This window comes from Dipodomys merriami, unplaced genomic scaffold (genome assembly GCF_024711535.1).
Source record: "Dipodomys merriami isolate MVZ:Mamm:240054 unplaced genomic scaffold, mDipMer1.0.p SCAF_5, whole genome shotgun sequence".
Lineage (NCBI taxonomy): Eukaryota > Metazoa > Chordata > Mammalia > Rodentia > Heteromyidae > Dipodomys > Dipodomys merriami.
In genome coordinates, this window is record NW_027206068.1 from 14,097,169 (window position 1) to 14,114,320 (window position 17,152).

Sequence of the window (17,152 nt, forward strand, 5' to 3'; positions counted from 1 at the left end):
CTGACTCTGCATGTACCACCACACCCAGCTGCAAAGCAGTAGAGTTAAATTACTAACAATTTCTGTACTAAGAAGTGTCAGTTTTGAACCATACAACTCGTGGATGGAGATGGGAGGGAAAACTGGGAATGAGCGAGAGTAGGTATGACATTGTCCAAAAAGAAATGTTCTCTTTACCTGACTTATGTAACTGTAACCCCTCTGTACATCACCTTTACAACAATTTAAAACGTTGTTTTTTTAAAAAGAAGTTCCAGTTTTCTATAACAGCATTTTCTTTTTTTCTTTTTTTTTTTTTGGGGGGGGGGTCCGGTCATGGGGCCTGAACTCTGGGCCTAGGCGTTGTCCCTCAGCTCTTCAGCTCAAGGCTAGCGCTCTACTACTTGAGCCACAGCACCACTCCCGGCTTTTTTCTTTCTGCTTATGTGGTGCTGAGGAATCAAACCCAGAGCCTCAGGCATGCAAGGCAAGTGCTCTACCACTGAGCCACCTTCCCAGCCCTATAACAGCATTTTCAAAGTGGCTTCCAGCTAGAAGTCTGGGTGTTCTTTAGTTATATTACATTCCTATGGGATATGCTCCAGCATATCCAGGGAGAAGACATTGGGTTAAACTTCTGAATATGTGAACACGACCCATGAGTTATTTTCTCTGAAGTTCTGAATTCACTTCCTTGATTCAAAAATGTCTCATTGTACCTTACTGCATTGTTGGTGGGAGTGTAAACTTGTTCAACCACTTTGGAAAGCAGTATGGAGGTTCCTCAAAAGACTCCACATAGAGCTCCCCTATGACCCAGCAATCCCACTTTTGGGCATTTACCCAAAGGTTCACAAACAAGACCATACTAAAGCTACCAGCACAACTATGTTTATTGCAGCATTATTTACTATAGCTAAGATATGGAACCAACCCAGATGCCCCTCAATAGATGAATGGATCAAGAAAATGTGGTATATATACACAATGGAATTCTATGCCTCCATCAGAAAGAATGACATTGCCCCATTTGTTAGGAAATGGAAAGGCTTGGAAAAAATTATATTAAGTGAAGTAAGCCAGGCCCAAAGAAACATAGGTCCCATGGTTTCCCTTATTTGCAATATCTAGTATATGTCTGAGTCAAGCAGAAAAGTTCAGATAAGGGAAATGAACCCTAAGATATGTATTCAAATGTTTTTTTCTTTTATGCGATTGTTTATAACACATATAAGATTATTTCTTTGTTGCTTTGTATGTCCCTCCCCCACAGTATAACCCCTGCTTTCACTGTATTTGAGGTAGTATAATTTGTGGAGGGGAAGGGGAAAAACAAATCGTTTAAATAGGGATACAGGTGGACCCATTACAACAATGAGATGTACAAGTCGTTATGTCGAAAACGAACTTTACAACTTTGGTGCGGGGGGCGGGGGGAGTAGGGGGGTGGGGGGAAGATGGGAAGGGATGGGAAGGGGAAACAAAGGAGGAGGCTACAATGCTTGATAAGAAATGTACTCATTATCTTGCCCATGTAATTGTAACCCCTCTGTACAGTATTTTCACAATAAAAAAATAACAAAAATGTCCCATTGTTCATTTAGTGATTTATAACCTCTTGCTTCACCCCAATTTGTTTTTCAGATTTACCAATCATGTTCATCCCACAGGAACTCTATGTTCCGGTCTTTTAGAGTTAGCTTAGGTTTTTCCAAATACCTTTTTTACAGTTCACCTTCACACATATTATTTCCTCTCTCTGAAAGTTCCTGATGTCTGCTTGACCTGTGCACATCACCGCCCTATTACTTCAGTTGGGAAGGGGCTGTCCTCTACAGTCCCAGGGGCCATTTATGTTTGTCCTGTAGGACAGCTATTTATGATATCTGTGTCCTATAACAGATGGAGCACTAGAGAGGACAGAGATGCACACATTGCTCAGCCTGTGGCATGCAGGAGACCCCATGTCACAGCAAACCTTGGTGATGCACCTTGTAGACACAGTCTCTAGAAATGTATCTCTTTTCCAAACCAGTCACTGAAAGTCAGTCATAATCCACACACTGATAGAGATCTACATTTCAGCAACAGCTTTTAAACAACATATAAAGGTAGTGTGTCTTACTTTGAGCTGTAGTCGGACCCTGGTCAAAAAAAATTTCCAGCAGTTTTCCCTGGAGTCCACCAAGCCCAGACCACGAACTTCATTGCGGATTCCAGAAACTATCTTGTCCATCTCCTCTTCATTGAACAGATCTGAGATTTCTCCTGCCCCCAAAAGGAGTAGAATTATACCAGAATCATCGCCATCTAAATTTTGGACAGGATTTTAGAACATTTGAAATGCTCTCTTAAGACAAAAGGTCAGCTTGCATGATAAAGAGTTTGAAATGAGAAAGGCAATTTTTCTTTTACTTCTTCATGGACAAGGCAGAGAACACCTTGAGAGCGAGCAATGAGCCACAGGCACTATCCCTGGCATGAAGGAATAACATTGACTTCCCTGCAGGCCTCTCTAAGGCCCTGAAATCCACAAGCATACTTAGAGAGCAATATACCTCAAATTAGTTAGGTTTATAGGTTTCTCCCCGAAGACTGCCCCGGCAAACATCTCAAAGACAAATTATCTCTCTTTAAAGTTCACTGAAACTACAGATAATTTGTCACTGGGGGAAGATCTTTCAAGAAATGGGTTGGTTTAATCACCTGATGCCAGCAAGTCATTAATCAGCACGAGGAAGCTCTCATGTAGAACATGGGCATCTGTCAGCAGGAACACACAGGGCATGTTTTTGGCTCCGGTTCTGATGTACAAATGGGCAAGATCTACCTGTAGGGAAAGAAGGTCATCATTCACATTGTTAGGATGCCGGTGAGATGTGGGGAGATGGCAGTTCTGTAACACTGTGCCGTTTCTCCCCATCACCCATTCCAGGAGACGGCAGCTGCACATCGCCTCCATTCTGACGCCTGGTCATGAGCGCTCTGAGCACTAAATGCAGCAGAAGGATGAAGGCAGGCGATGCTGATGCTGCCACCACTTTCTTCTCACAGTGAAATGAGCCCAGTGGTACCCATGGAAAGCAATGCAGGGGATGCAAGTCCACTGCTGACTTCAACAACTGTGCATTTCTTCCCAAGTAGCTTTTGGTTCTTTGGTCAGTAGTAGGAAAAGTGTGAATTGTTTCCTTATTGGCAGGACTGGGAATTGATGCAGGGCCTTGTTCTTGCTAGGCAGGCACTCTAAGACTTGAACCATATTCCTGTGTTTGGTTTTAATTATTTATTTTCCAGAGAGGTTTATTTTCCCCCCTTGGGACTAGCCTTGGGCCATGATAAGCCCAAGACAGACCAGGAGTGTGCCCCACCCTACCTGGCTTATTCACTGATATGAAGTATTGCTAACTATTTGGCCTGAACTCTCCTAAAACTGATGATCTCTGCTTCCCAAGTAGCTGAGATTATAGACACATACCATCCTACCCAGACTAAACTTAAAAATTTAAACAACACTTGTCACAAACTCTAAGTACTCTGTGTTGAAAGTACTATTCTGATTAAAAAGACAAAAATTTTAAACAAGATAGTTCCTTAAATATGCTAGTTTTTTTTGCATTTTACTTTCCTATTCTTGTCATCTATTTGCAATTATAAAAGAAGTGTCTTTTTAACCTCCATCCCATGAGGACACTAAGAATGTTTAACACTGAGTTTCATGAGTGCAGAGAACAATATAGTTAACTTTTTATAAAATAAGTCTACAAGCTAGGGTTATGCTGTTAAACCTATAACATGTATAAATACATATTAAACTGCCACAGGCAAATGACTCCTCTTGGGAACTTTCTCTTTTCCCTAGCTGGGAGGTACCTACTATATCTAAAACTTATGCTCTGTCTGCCAGACAGAGGGTCAGGATGTACAGTCAGCTCTTCATAGCCACAGATGTGGCCAACAATGACTAAAAATATCTGGGGGGGAGGGGAATGTGCCTATAGAATACATGCAGACTCTTGGTATCATTTCCTAAATAAGACAGCACATCAACCACTCCATAGCATTCACATGATATTCGCTCTTTTCTTTGTGTGTGTGTTATGTGTGTATGTGAGAGAGAGAGAGAGAGAGAGAGAGAGAGAGAGAGAGAGAGAGAGAGAGAGAGAGAGAGAGAGAGAGAGAGAGAGAAAACTGATATGGGGCTTGAACTGAGGGCCTCTCATGCTGTCAGATTTTTCTCCTGGACTTTTCTGCCTTGGGTGGCTCTGAGTCATAATCCTCTAGATCTCAGCCTCTTAAATAACTAAGATTATAGGCATAAGTCATCAGCATCTGGCTAGATATTTTAATTTTTTTCTGTCAGTCCTGGGGCTTGAACTCAGAGCCTGACACTGTCCCTGAAAGCTTATTTTGCTCAAGGCTACCCCTCTACCATTTAAGCCACACTACCACTTCTGGCTTTTTCCCAATAGTTTATTGGCGACAGTTGTCTTAAGGACTTTTCTGTCCAGGCTGGCTTTGAACCTCAGTCTTCAGATCTTGGCCTCCTGAGAATCCAGGATTACAGGCTTGAGCCATTAGCACCTGGCTGGTATTTTAATCTTTGTTCAAAGGAATGGCCCTTTAACATTAATGACATATAGGTTCCATTGAATAAATAGATCAGAATAATGTTATAAAACAACAAAGCCACCCTATTTTCATGTAAAAGTTTAAAGCATGCAGGTGGGTGTGCATAGGTTATATACAAATATGTCATTGTATAGAAGGGCCTTGGACATCCACAGAAGGGGGTTCTGACTCCAATCCTGCAACTTCCCTGTCTGCCAGCTTTCCTTACCCGAAGCTCTTGGACCCCATAGCCTTCAGTCAGAGTAATCTGAAAGACCTCAAGGCCACAGATGTGAGCTGCCAGTCTAGATAGGCTCTGCTTGCCACTGCCTCCCACGCCAATTAAAAGGGCGTGACCCTGCGGGGTCCGAAGGATGCGACTGATACGGCACCTGGCAATAGAAAACAGACATCACAACATAAAAACCTGTAATATTCAGAGACAGTGTTTGCTCTGTTTTTTTTTTAAGATCAATATTTAAAAACTAAATTCCAGGGCTGGGAAGGTGGCTCAGTGGTAGAGAGCTTACCTTGCATCCATGAGGCCCTGGGTTCGATTCCTCAGCACCCCATAAGCAAAAAGAAAAAAGCCGGAAGTGGCGCTGTGGCTCAAGTGGTAGAGCGGTAGCCTTGGGCTGAAGAGCTGAGGGACAGTGCCCAGGCCCAGAGTTCAGGCCCCACAACTGGACCCACCCCCCCCAAAAAAAAACAAAAAAAACACCTAAATTCCAGTTTTTAATGGAAACTTTAGTCTTTTTCATGTTTCCCCATCAAAGACTTTTTGTCCTTGAATTATTTGGCTAGAAGACTTTTCCAGGCTAGTAACTGTGAGGGTGCACACACATATAGGAGAGTACACACTTGTACTATGGCTTGAGGTCAGATCTTTGTGCTCTCACCCGGCTTTTTCACTCAAGGCTAACACTCATCTACTTGAGCCATACCTCCACTTCCAGTGTTTTTGTTAGTTGTTTGGAGATAAAGAATCTCTCTGATTTTGTCTGTCCAGCCTGGCTCCAAATCATGATTCCCGCATCTCAGCTTTCCTGATTAGGTGGCATGAGCCACCAATGCTGATAACATTTGAACTCTTATTGCTTTATGATTTAACATTTGAACTCTTATTGCTTAATGGCTTACCACTGTACTTAAAAAATATACTTGAGGCCTTGTGTCTAAGCTGCAAAGATTTTTTTTTTTTGTCGGTCGCGGGGTTTGAACTCTGGGCCTGGGCGCTGTCCCTCAGCTCTTCAGCTCAAGGCGAGTGCTCTACCACTTGAGCTACAGCGCCACTTCAGCTGCAAAGATTTTTGATGAGCAAGCAAGGAACCAATTGCATGTCAGCACCCAAGCCAAAGACATTTTGTTCCCCTAAATCTTTGCTTAAGACAGGAGATTTGTTCAAAGTCTAGCAGACATTTACATGTGGTTCACTTATGTAGATGAAATACTTCTCTCTTAATCGAACTCTTCCTTCCATCACAGTGAAGACTTTGCCACGCCTGGGCTACAATACAATAATTTACTGAAGCCTTTAGTATCATGAAGTAAAACTTCTACAATGTTCTAAAGATCCTAAAAGTTTAGGCTACTGATACCATTGAAACATTATTCAGTATAAATAATTTGATTTTAACATTACTAACAAATTGGTTTGAAGAAATTAGTCATAATTGTGTTGTAAGTATTAAGAAAAACAAAATAAAAGCATATAAAATGCCCAAATATAAAACCTGGATGCCAGCAGAGCTGTTAAAGTTGCTATTTTGAAATCTAGGCCCAAATGATCCTAGATATGTGTTTTATAAAAGTGTTTGGGGAAAAAAATTAAATTAGGGTCATTTATGATATAATCAGCACTTGGGAACCTTTTCAAAAACCTCTAATAACTAAAATGCATTATTATTATTATTATTATTATTATTATTATTATGCTATTGGGACTTTCATTATTGGGACTCAGAATTCTCAAGGCTCTTGCTTGGCTATTTCACTCAAGGCTGGAGCTCTACTACTTGAGTCACAACTCTGGTTCTACCTCTTTGCTGGCTAACTAGAGATAAGAGTCTTTTGGACTTGTCTGCCTAGGTTGGCTTTGAGTCATAATCCTTAGATTTCAGCTTTGTACACAGGTAGGATCACCGGCACCTGGCTTAAGACATTAATATCATTAATAATTTCATTATCCTATTAAATTTTACTTTGTGTGGCCACATGAAAGAACTACATTGGGGAAACTGTAACATGAGCAAAGACCCAGGCTCCAAGTCCAGGTTTGCATTTCCTTGTATTGAGATCTTTACGTAACAAGGTCTGCTAAATGCCTCTTCAGGACACAAAGGGGCATGCTCTTCAATCATCTCTAATAGTGAGTAAACCAGCTTCTCACTCACGTTCTCTCACCTCTTTGGCCATGGGAATCTCAGACTAAAGAACGGCATGGAAAAACCCTTTACTTCATGCCTGTTTCACCTGAGCCATTACCTATGCACATTATCAGTGCATAACCACCCAGTGACAGATTTTAGCTAAAATTCCCTTTATCTGCATAATTAGTGGTTTACTGCAAAGGACTCAAACACACCATCATTACCTAGCAAGTTTTCAATGGGTGAGGGGGAGGCCTCTGAAGTTTTCCTTCTGAACTTAAGCTAAGCATTTCAGAGCAAATTCTTCTAAAAGTGGGCTACATCTTTTTCTGGATTATCTTATTTTTCCCTCCTCCTTTTTAATTTATCTGTTCTTTTTGTTTCTTTCTCTCTTTTATTTTCTTTTTTTGGTTCAGTTGTGGGGCTTGAACTCTGGGCCTGGGAGCTGAGGGACAGCTCCCTCAACTCTTCAGCTCAGGGCTATTGCCCTACCAAGTGAGCCACAGTGCCACTTCTGGCTTTTTTTCTGCTTATGTGGTGCTGAGGAATTGAACCCAGGGCCTCATGCATGCGAGGCAAACACTCTATCACTGAGCCACCTTCCCAGCCCTATTTCTTCTTTTTTGTTTTGTGCCAGTCAGTCCTGGGGCTTGAACTCAGAACCTGGGCACTGTCCCTGAGTTTTCTTTTGTTCAAGGCTGGCGCTCTATCTTGAATAAAACTTCCACTTCTGGCTTTTTGGTAGGTAAGTCTCAGAGACTTTCCTGCTCAGGCCAGCTTCGAATTATGATCTTCAGATCTCAGCCTCCTGAGTAGCTAAGGTTACAGGTGTGAGCACCAGGACCTGACTCTTGCCTTTTAAATCATTGCCCATTGTCACTTACTAGAAGTCCTGGTGAGAGCTGAGGGTGATGTGGACTAGGAGAGCTGTGTTGGATGTAATGATATTATTGGCAGTAGCATCAATGTGAGTTGTCTATACAAGGCATACTAAATCCACCCAATCATTTCTCACTGCACTTAGGATACCATCAAAACTCCTTATCATCTCACAGAGCAGTGCTCTGAGTAAATAGGACCATTCTTGCTTCTCCATTCACATTGTATACTGCTCTCCCTGGATGTTCTCTGTGCTGAAGCCTTATGACTCTTTCCTTTGACTCTAGGAGGTTCTTGGCACTGCCCCATGAAACCTGCTTTCTATATGCAATGTCCTTCTCCCTGATGGTCCTCTCACTTTTATTTATCCTTTTCATCTCAGCTTAAATATCACTTCTTCTTAAGGAGAGCCAGTCCTTCTCAGGAATCCAGATACAGGCTTTATCCAGAATTCTAACATCTAAAATACTCTAAATCCAAAACTCTTTGAGAAAAGGCTACATCTGACTTTATAAGACAGGCTGAAGTCAGAATGAAGATAGACGGAGCATGTTATATACAAGTGCCTTCAAATTATGGACAAATGAGAAGTGATGGTTTTTGTGCTTAGATTTGGTTCACTTCCCCCAAATATTTCTCTATGTATATGCATATATTTCAAATCCCCCCCCCCCGCAAATTCCTAAATCCTCAACACTTTCTGGTTCATTAGGATCACATACTTTATTTCTCAGCCTGACATCACTTTTTGATATTTTTCTTGCCTGTTAATTTATGCCCCTTTAAGTATCTTATTTGCAGGCTCTTCAGAGAAAGATGAAAGGTGGTGCTCACTGCTGTAGCACCAGCACCTAGGACAAGGTGTGCCAGGAAAGATGTGGTAATGTGTAACACACACACACAAGGCGTGCGAGGAAAGATGTGGTAACGTGTAACACACACACACACACACACACACACACACACACACACACACACACACACACACACACACACACACACACACACACACACACACACACACACACACACACACACACACACACACACACACACACACACACACACACACACACACACACACACACACACACACACACACACACACACACACACAGTATGAGGCATCTAGGGGAGCCGGGCCCTATGGGTCATGGTGTACCCAAGGATAGTCATCCTTCTTTAATTTTTCTGCCAAGAAAAAATGCCTTCCCTTTTGTTCTAATTTACCCAGATACTGAAGAAACTGGCTGTGTTCCTCTCTGACTTACAGTAGGTACTCCACAAAACCTGCTTAATTGGTACAAACCAATTTCAGTCTCCTACTTATGAATCACGTGATTTTGAATAAATTACTTCTATTTCCCTATCTTGCTATTCTTATCCACTGGGAAAGTGATGAAATGAAATGAAATCTAGGATGGATGTAATGGTACTTTGGAATGGGCCTCTAAGTCAACTCACACGTGCTGCATGGCATCTTCAAATAAGACCAGGTGCATGGCGGCATTTAACTCATTGTAGTTGTCCAACGTTTCTGTAAGAATCATCCTCAGTACATCCCAATCATTCACTGGCATGTAACATGGGCGGTCCCTGCTGTTAGCAAAGTGGCAATAAATGAGGGGCTGTTGAAGCAGCGCCTGGCAGTCGACTCCCTGAGGACAAGGGAGATAAGTGGTCAGACTCACCCAGCACACCAACCAATCAATCCTGGAGCAGATGGGAGAATGTCCTAAGTCCATCCCATACACTCCTGGATGTCAGCTCTTGTAGACAGGAACTATCCCACCACTTAGTCACTGCCTCCTTGAACCTCATCTCCAAAGCCAGCTGGTGCCAGAGCAAGTGGTGACCTCTGATACCCATACACTTACTTCAAAATATTTAGAAGCGGTTTCCAGAATTTTTTTCTGAAACAAATCACCATCTTTTGTATCTACCAATTTGTCTCCATAAACACGGGAGCACTCATGAAGCCACAGGTGCACTAAGTCACTGGGACCTTTTAAACACTCAGGAGATGCAAACAGAATCCCCTACAAGGCAAGAATGGGAAATGCAACTTTAATGCAAAAGATGATGACATGTTCAATCAGTTTCTCTTTAATATTTAACTTATATACCCAATGCTGAGACTCAAAAGAAACCAAAGGAGGTGTGTGTGTGTGAGTGTATAAAAGTAACTTTACCTTCTGATAGTCTACGATTATAGAACTCTGCTTTTAAACAACACTTCATTAAGCACAGTCTTTATGGCAGGTGCTAGAAATAGAGATGTGAAAGGAAATGGGCCATGTTATTAACAAGCTATTGTCTAAAGCTATGGTTTTGAGGCAGGTGTTGGAGTGATCCTGAGGAAAGTTCTACAGACACAAAGATATCCTGGGAAGCTTTCACATTTATCTCCCTCACAGGGAAACTGTAAGAAATAACCCTCCAATTATATCCGCTGTACATGGTAATCACTCTGCACCCATTTTGAAGAGTTTCAGACTTAGAATTTCCTTATAACTCAATGCATAAATACTGTCCTTTTGCCAGCTGTCGTTTGGGTCTGGAATGCCTTCCCAAGGTCAACATAGTAAACGCTTGGGTCCCAAGTAGTTATGAAGGAGTTGGTGGGAACGTTTAAGACATGGGGTCTAGTGGGAGAACTTTAGGCGATTGGGGGGGTGCCTTTCTCTCTCTCTCCCTTGTTCTCTCTCTTCTCTCTCTTACTCTCCCGCATCCCAACCATGAGGTGAGCAGTTTGGTCTACCATGTACCCCTGCCAACCACAATGTGCTACCACAGGCCAAAGCAATGGAGCCAACCAGTCATAGACTAATACCTCCAAAGCCATAAGCCAAAATTAATGTTTCTGCCTCATAAGTTGATTATCAAAGGAATCTCTTACTGTAACAGAAAGCTAACTTACACACCAGATAAGCAAGGCAGTTTTCAATATCAAACCAAATGATTCAATAACTTGAAATTTTATGTTTTCTTCTAATATGTACAAAAATAATCATACACAATTGCTTTATGCAAAAGCATGACCAATTGTTTGTCTTATTTTGCACTTGATAAAAAAGCACTCAGTCTAATCTGCCAAATTTCTTCCTTTGCTTCTATTGCTAAGTCCCTTTCTGGCATGGTATGAGCGCATCTGGATTTCATATACTGAAACTTGATTTTCACTGAGGTATTTATTAGTAACAAGTGGAGCTATTTGGAAGTAACCAAGTCATGAGGGCACAAGTTATCTCATACAAGAAGTGCTAATGTTTACCTCTTGTGCCCTTCCATCACTTTTGCCTTTGGAAGGAAATAAACAGATGACATTTACTTCATAGAGAACTTTATGAGTATAAAATAAAGCAAAAAACCCACATATAAATTCTATAAATGAATACCATTAACATTTGTTATAATGACTCTTCTACTTGAGAAGCATTTCACAGAGTAGAGTAGTTAAGGTACCTGGAAGATGCTTGATAGGTCTCTCAGGTTAAAGATGTAGTGGAATTTAATGGCTGTTGGTAAAAAGTTCTTTGTCATTATCTGATGGATCGCTATTGTTGCTTGGACCAAAGAGGGGCTGCTTTTGAGAACTGATAGACCAAACACTTGCTGCTGCAAATGGAAGCTAAAGATGTGGCCATAGATGGTGGTTAGTGCATCCCCAGAGGGAAAGTTGAAGGCAAACACTGTGAAATGTCTCTGAAAAAAAAAAAAGCAAATAGGAGTAGTACCAAACAGGGATGATATCTATACCAAAAAACTGCAAAAAATGGCTTCTCCTGGATTCCAACCCCACTGCCATGGAATTTCCTAGTGCTTTTCCACTCAGACCCAGAGCTTAGGCCAGGTGACTTGATAGATGGTGACTGCCAGTCACCACTAGTCACGCATGTCTGCACCTGTTCTCTAAGCCTATGGACTTTCCAGGCACTCTGAAAGGCATATAAAGATGGAGAAACATAAAAAGCACAGCTGCATTTTTCTCAGTCATTCCAGTCAATGCCATGCCACGCTAAATTAACTAACAGTCAACCCACAGATATTCATCTGGGAGCCAAGAGCAGCAGTCAGGTAGCTCATCTGAGCCGATTCAAGAAAGGGAGAAGGCAACTGCTGGGTGCTGGTGTTACTTGTGGGTTGGAAGTGGGTGGGCAGGTTGGTGTCAAACTATTCTAAAGCTATATATACACAGAAAAACATGATGTCTATATGTTTTTTTTTTTTTTGTCGGTTGTGGGGCTTGAACTCTGGGCCTGGGCACTGTCCCTTAGCTCTTCAGCTCAAGGCGAGCGCTCTACCACTTGAGCTACAGCGCCACTTCCATGATGTCTATATGTTTATAGCAGCTTTGTGCCTAGCTGCCAAAATCTGAAAGCAACCAGGCTGTTTTCAATAGGGGAAATGAATACACTGTGTACATTCATTCAATGAATCATATCCTATGATTAAAAGAAATGATCTGACAGGTAGCAGTGGCTCCTGCATATAATCACTACCTACTCAGGAGGCTGAGATCTGAGGATCATAGTTCATAGCCAGCTGAGGTAGACAGTTTCCAGACTTTTATCTCCAATTAGCCAGAAAAAAGCACAAAAAGCTCCAAACAGGGGTGTGGCTCAGTGGTAAAGCACCCAACTTGAGTGAAAAAGCCAACGCAAATGTGAAGAGCCCTGAGTTCAAGCCCCAGTACTAGCATGTATGTATGTGCATGCCCATTCATACACACACACACACACACAGAAATGATCACACCACTAAATGAGATGCCAAGCTTAGTGAAAAAAGCCAATCTAAAACAGTATTTGCACCACATGATTCCAACGATATGACATTCTGAACAATTATCCAAGATATGGAGACAGTAAAAAGTTCATCACTTAGGAAACTAATGTTCAGAATGCAGAGAGGTCCTAAAACTTAACACCACAACCTTGATTCAAACATGGGCAGGAGGTTGCAGCAGACATTTCCCCAAAGACGATGTTGAGCAAGCATGTTCTAACCCCAGGAGAGAGAGAGAGAGAGAGAGAGAGAGAGAGAGAGAGAGAGAGAGAGAGAGAGAGAGAGAGAGAGAGAGAGAGAGAGAGAGAGAGAGAGAGAGAGAGAGAGAGAGAGAGAGACACACACCTCAGCAGTTATAACTAATGTGAGAAGCTATCAAAATGATGTACACAAACACACACACACACACACACACACACACACACACGATTACCTCAGCAGTTATAACTAATGTGAGAAGCTATCAAAATGAAGTATGTTTGGGGGAGAAGAATGAGAGACTACAAGGAGCACTGTTCTTTCAGTTAATTTTGCTAACAACTTAAATTTACTCTAAAAATTTATAATTACTAATAAACAAAAGCTTATAAGCCTATCTAAATGTCCAGCAGAAATCTTACTTTGTACCCCAAACCATTAAGAAACAAGAGATACCATTTCAAGTGTGACATTTGAGGGGTATGGCAGAGAGCAGAACTGAAGGCCCTACCTGCAGCCGCGGGTTGATTGTGAAGCTACCCACCATGGGGTTCATGCAGGCCACGTACTGGCAGTTGTGGATCTCTTTAAGCATCACCTTTTGTCTATCATACCTGAAGGGCAGAAAAGGGAGCCTTAAATTCCGAAGCTAGAGACACAAAAACAAGGCAACCTGCCAGATCATAAAGAATTTCATCACCAACTCTGGTATGACCTTGAGGTTAACCTTGTTAGTCATATTTTGGGAGCCATCAAAAACAGCCCAGAAACCTGACAGAGCTCCTTGGATGCCAGGATCAAGATCTGATGCTGAATCAATAGAACTACTACTGGCTCATTGATTCTCAAATGGCTCTTTCTGAATGAAAGTCTTGCACGTACCCACAACAAGCCTTGGTGGGTGGAGCTTGTCCTGTGTTTGATGTCATGGACTTTAAAGTTCAATACAACCACATGCTTACATCCTACACAATAAGGTTAAGTTTCCCTTTAGCAATTTAGTGAGAGATTATTCTTTAAAAAGGACATATTTTCTGGATAGTTATGTTTCTAGGTTACTTTCCTATCCAATCTCTGAAGCAAAACTCTGGCATGTAATGTGATGCAAAAATGATACAAAGTAAATCCCAAACATGTTACAGGCAATGTTCATCTATTTTAATAATCAGATTCAAGGAGAGAAAGAGACAGAGTTACCTACCAGTGTCCATAATCAATGTGCTGTCGAATCAGAGTGTGAGGCTGGGCAGTGCCATAAAAGTCCACTTCAGGCATGTTCATGTCATCAATGAAATAAATCAGTTTTTTTTTCCCTGCTGGACCATAAGTCCGACCAGCTTTTTTCTCTAGAGGTTTCTCAAGGATTCCTGAAATAAATATAGATTCTGTCTACTCATGTCTGGCAGAATGTAACTTCTCTGTCTTTATTCTCCCTGCCCTTAAATTCTTCTCCTCTTGATTCATTTGTCCCCTGGTATCAAAGATCATTTGTCCATTATTTAATACCAGTGGTTCATGCCTGTAATCCTAGTCAGGGCAGAAAAGAGTCTCTTCTCTCCAATCAACTACTCAGAAAACACCAGAAGTGGTGCAGGGGCTCAAGTGGTAGTGTGCTAGCTTTGAGCACAAAGAGGCTCAGGGACAGTGCTTGCTAGAGTTCAAGCCCCAGGACTTGCAACAAAACAAAAACAAAAACAAAAAACTTGGGCAAAGACATTGCCACATCCATGGCTGTACTCCTGATGATGACCACAACAAATAAGTCACTTGTTAAATCAACAATTAACTGAACAAAGACAGGTACAATGTAGAAATACCTTTTTTCAGGTAACAGCCGCACATGTTCAAATACTGGCTGGACTTCAGTTCCATTGGACCTAGCTGTTTGGCTCCCACCCCATCTATCTTTCTGTTTTAATGTCGTCACTTTCCCCTCCTAGCCCACCTCTTTCCTTCTGTATCCTGTGTATCTGCTTAGTAGTTTAACACTCTCCCATCTGGTTAGATATAAAATTTCATAGGAACCTTTCTCCTAGTCCCTTATCTGCCCATCCACATTCTGTAAATGGTACCTCACATCATTTTCTTATATTCTCAACTTGTCACTTCCCTTTCTACAATATTGGCCTAGGGTCATATTACATTTATCTAGTACACTGTTCAAAGGATTGCCCTTCCTACCTCAGACTCTTCTTCCCAAAAGATGGCTCCTGCCTGATCAGTTCCTTAATCCCTTCAATGGTTCACTTCATACCAAGTGAAATGCTGTCTCCTCTGGTTTTGTCTGATTCTCTATAATTACAGTGGTTAGTTAGCTCAAGTTGCCTAGAACTGCCTCAATTTTAACACTAATGTCCAATGAGACAGAAAACTCCTTTGACAAACTGGGCAGTTGGTCCATTTTATCTGCAGAATACCCTATCGGCCTTGTGGCTTTCCATAATTTCTTAACCTGATTCCTGCACATCTGTCAGCTCATTAAATATGTCCCACAATTTTCCTCCCTTCCACATGTGCTTAAGCTGATCCTTCTATCCTAAAGCTAGCCTTCACTCACTGCCTCATCAAGTGTTTGAAAGCACATTGACAACGTGAGCTCTTTCTAGTCCTCATTTTAATAAGCTATCTCTAAATCTTATTTATGTCTACAACCCTGCTGCGAATGAACTAGGTCAACTCACATCATAGCTACATTAATTTGTTCAACTCTGAACAATAGCCTAATTCTTCATTCACAAGTCATAAATGGATTCTTTCCTTCATGTCTATAAACAACCACCACCACAACAAAAACATATGCCTGGCATAAGGCCTGTGAAAACATAGTATTTGCTAAAGAAATGAATGAAATAATGCTGACTTTGCATCTAGCTATTTCATGCCATAAAGACAATTTTTAAAGAAAAAGCATTGTTGGCTGAGTTGATATAAATGTATAAGGAAGTTTAGTAGTATTCTTCACGGATACAGGTAACAACACACACACACACACACACACACAAACACACACACACAGCATGTACACTCTTTCCTAGGAACCTGTATTCAGAGAAATTCAAGTTTCAATGAACTACCAAGACTAGAGTTTTGCTGCCTCTCTTTCAGCCTGACCCGGTGGCTGCCAATATCAGCTCTTCCATAGTTCCTCTCTACATCTCATGCCCACTTCCACATCCTTCCTGACTGTGAGAAAGCCCAGATTCTGTTCTTCTTTTGAGGACATTGATATTTATTCAGCCACTTGAAAATTATTTTTAAAACTTATTTTGAGATTTAATTAGCAATTTGTGTCTTGTTGTTAACATCAGTACAATTTTGATGAATTTGTCCTGAGTCAATCCTTTCATTGAGCTTTTCCTGTATAATGTTTGGCTCCGCGAAATCAATTAAGAAAAAGCAACCAAGTAGTTTAGAGGTGACATAATAAATACAGAGGATAGAAGCCAGTGCTGGTGGCTCACGCCTGTAATCCTAGCTACTCAGGAAGCTGAGATCTGAGGACTGCAGTTCAAAGCCATCATGGGTACAAAAATCTATGAGATTCTTATCTCCAATTAACTACTAAAAAAGCTGGGAGTAGAGCTGTAGCTCAAATGATAAAGTGCTACCCTTGAGGCAAAAAATCTCATAGACAGTGCCCAGGCCTTGAGTTCAACCCCCCCAGGACTGAAAAATCTCATACAGTGTCCAGGCCTTGAGTTCAACCCCCCCCAGGACTGGCAAAATTTTTCTTAAAAGAGGAAATTTTTGCTGTTCTAAAGAATAATTACTCAAATATGATCACATATAAAATAAAAATCTAAACTCTCAATGACAATTAAACAAAGTATATTTACCCAGGATGATGAGAAGTAAAAATTCAACTGAGGACTGAGCAAGCTGTGGAAAACCTAGGAGGAGCAGTGTTCCTTGTGGGCTGCAAGCTGGCCCCAGCCTTAGCACCTGCTGATCTCATTTCTGGTAGAGGAATGGAGGGAGACACACTTACTCTGCAAGGCTGCAGACGTCGTGTAGTAGTTGAAAGGCACCCGGGACACTATATAATCCTCAGAGAGACTTGCCAGTGTGTCACTCACAAACGCTGTTTTTCCAACTCCTGCATTACCTACTAGCATGAGTGGTTTTCCTTTCTTAAGCAACAACTTGGTGAAGTACCTAAGACGAGTTGTCTCTGCTGTGTGAACCAGAACAGTCTGGGGGGAGGGAGGAAACAGAACGCGTTATGAGAGAGAGAGAGACACCAAAATTTCACATGGTCACTTAAGAATTGAGATCCAAAGAGTTTTCAGCGTGATTTAACATCAAAGAAGATAGAATCTACTTGATTCTGA

The 17,152-nt window shown here is 41.5% G+C and overlaps 1 protein-coding gene across 1 annotated transcript in view; it reads right to left on the reverse strand.

Annotated features, from left to right (window-relative positions):
* Positions 1–17,152, reverse strand: part of Dnah11 (dynein axonemal heavy chain 11) — a 278,195-nt gene that overhangs the window by 111,782 nt on the left and 149,261 nt on the right. Inside the window, 9 exon segments of the mRNA XM_069996108.1 lie at positions 2,105–2,247; positions 2,686–2,809; positions 4,817–4,979; positions 9,300–9,493; positions 9,713–9,874; positions 11,301–11,540; positions 13,333–13,435; positions 14,023–14,188; positions 16,810–17,014. Coding sequence (XP_069852209.1) covers positions 2,105–2,247; positions 2,686–2,809; positions 4,817–4,979; positions 9,300–9,493; positions 9,713–9,874; positions 11,301–11,540; positions 13,333–13,435; positions 14,023–14,188; positions 16,810–17,014 — 1,500 coding nt within the window.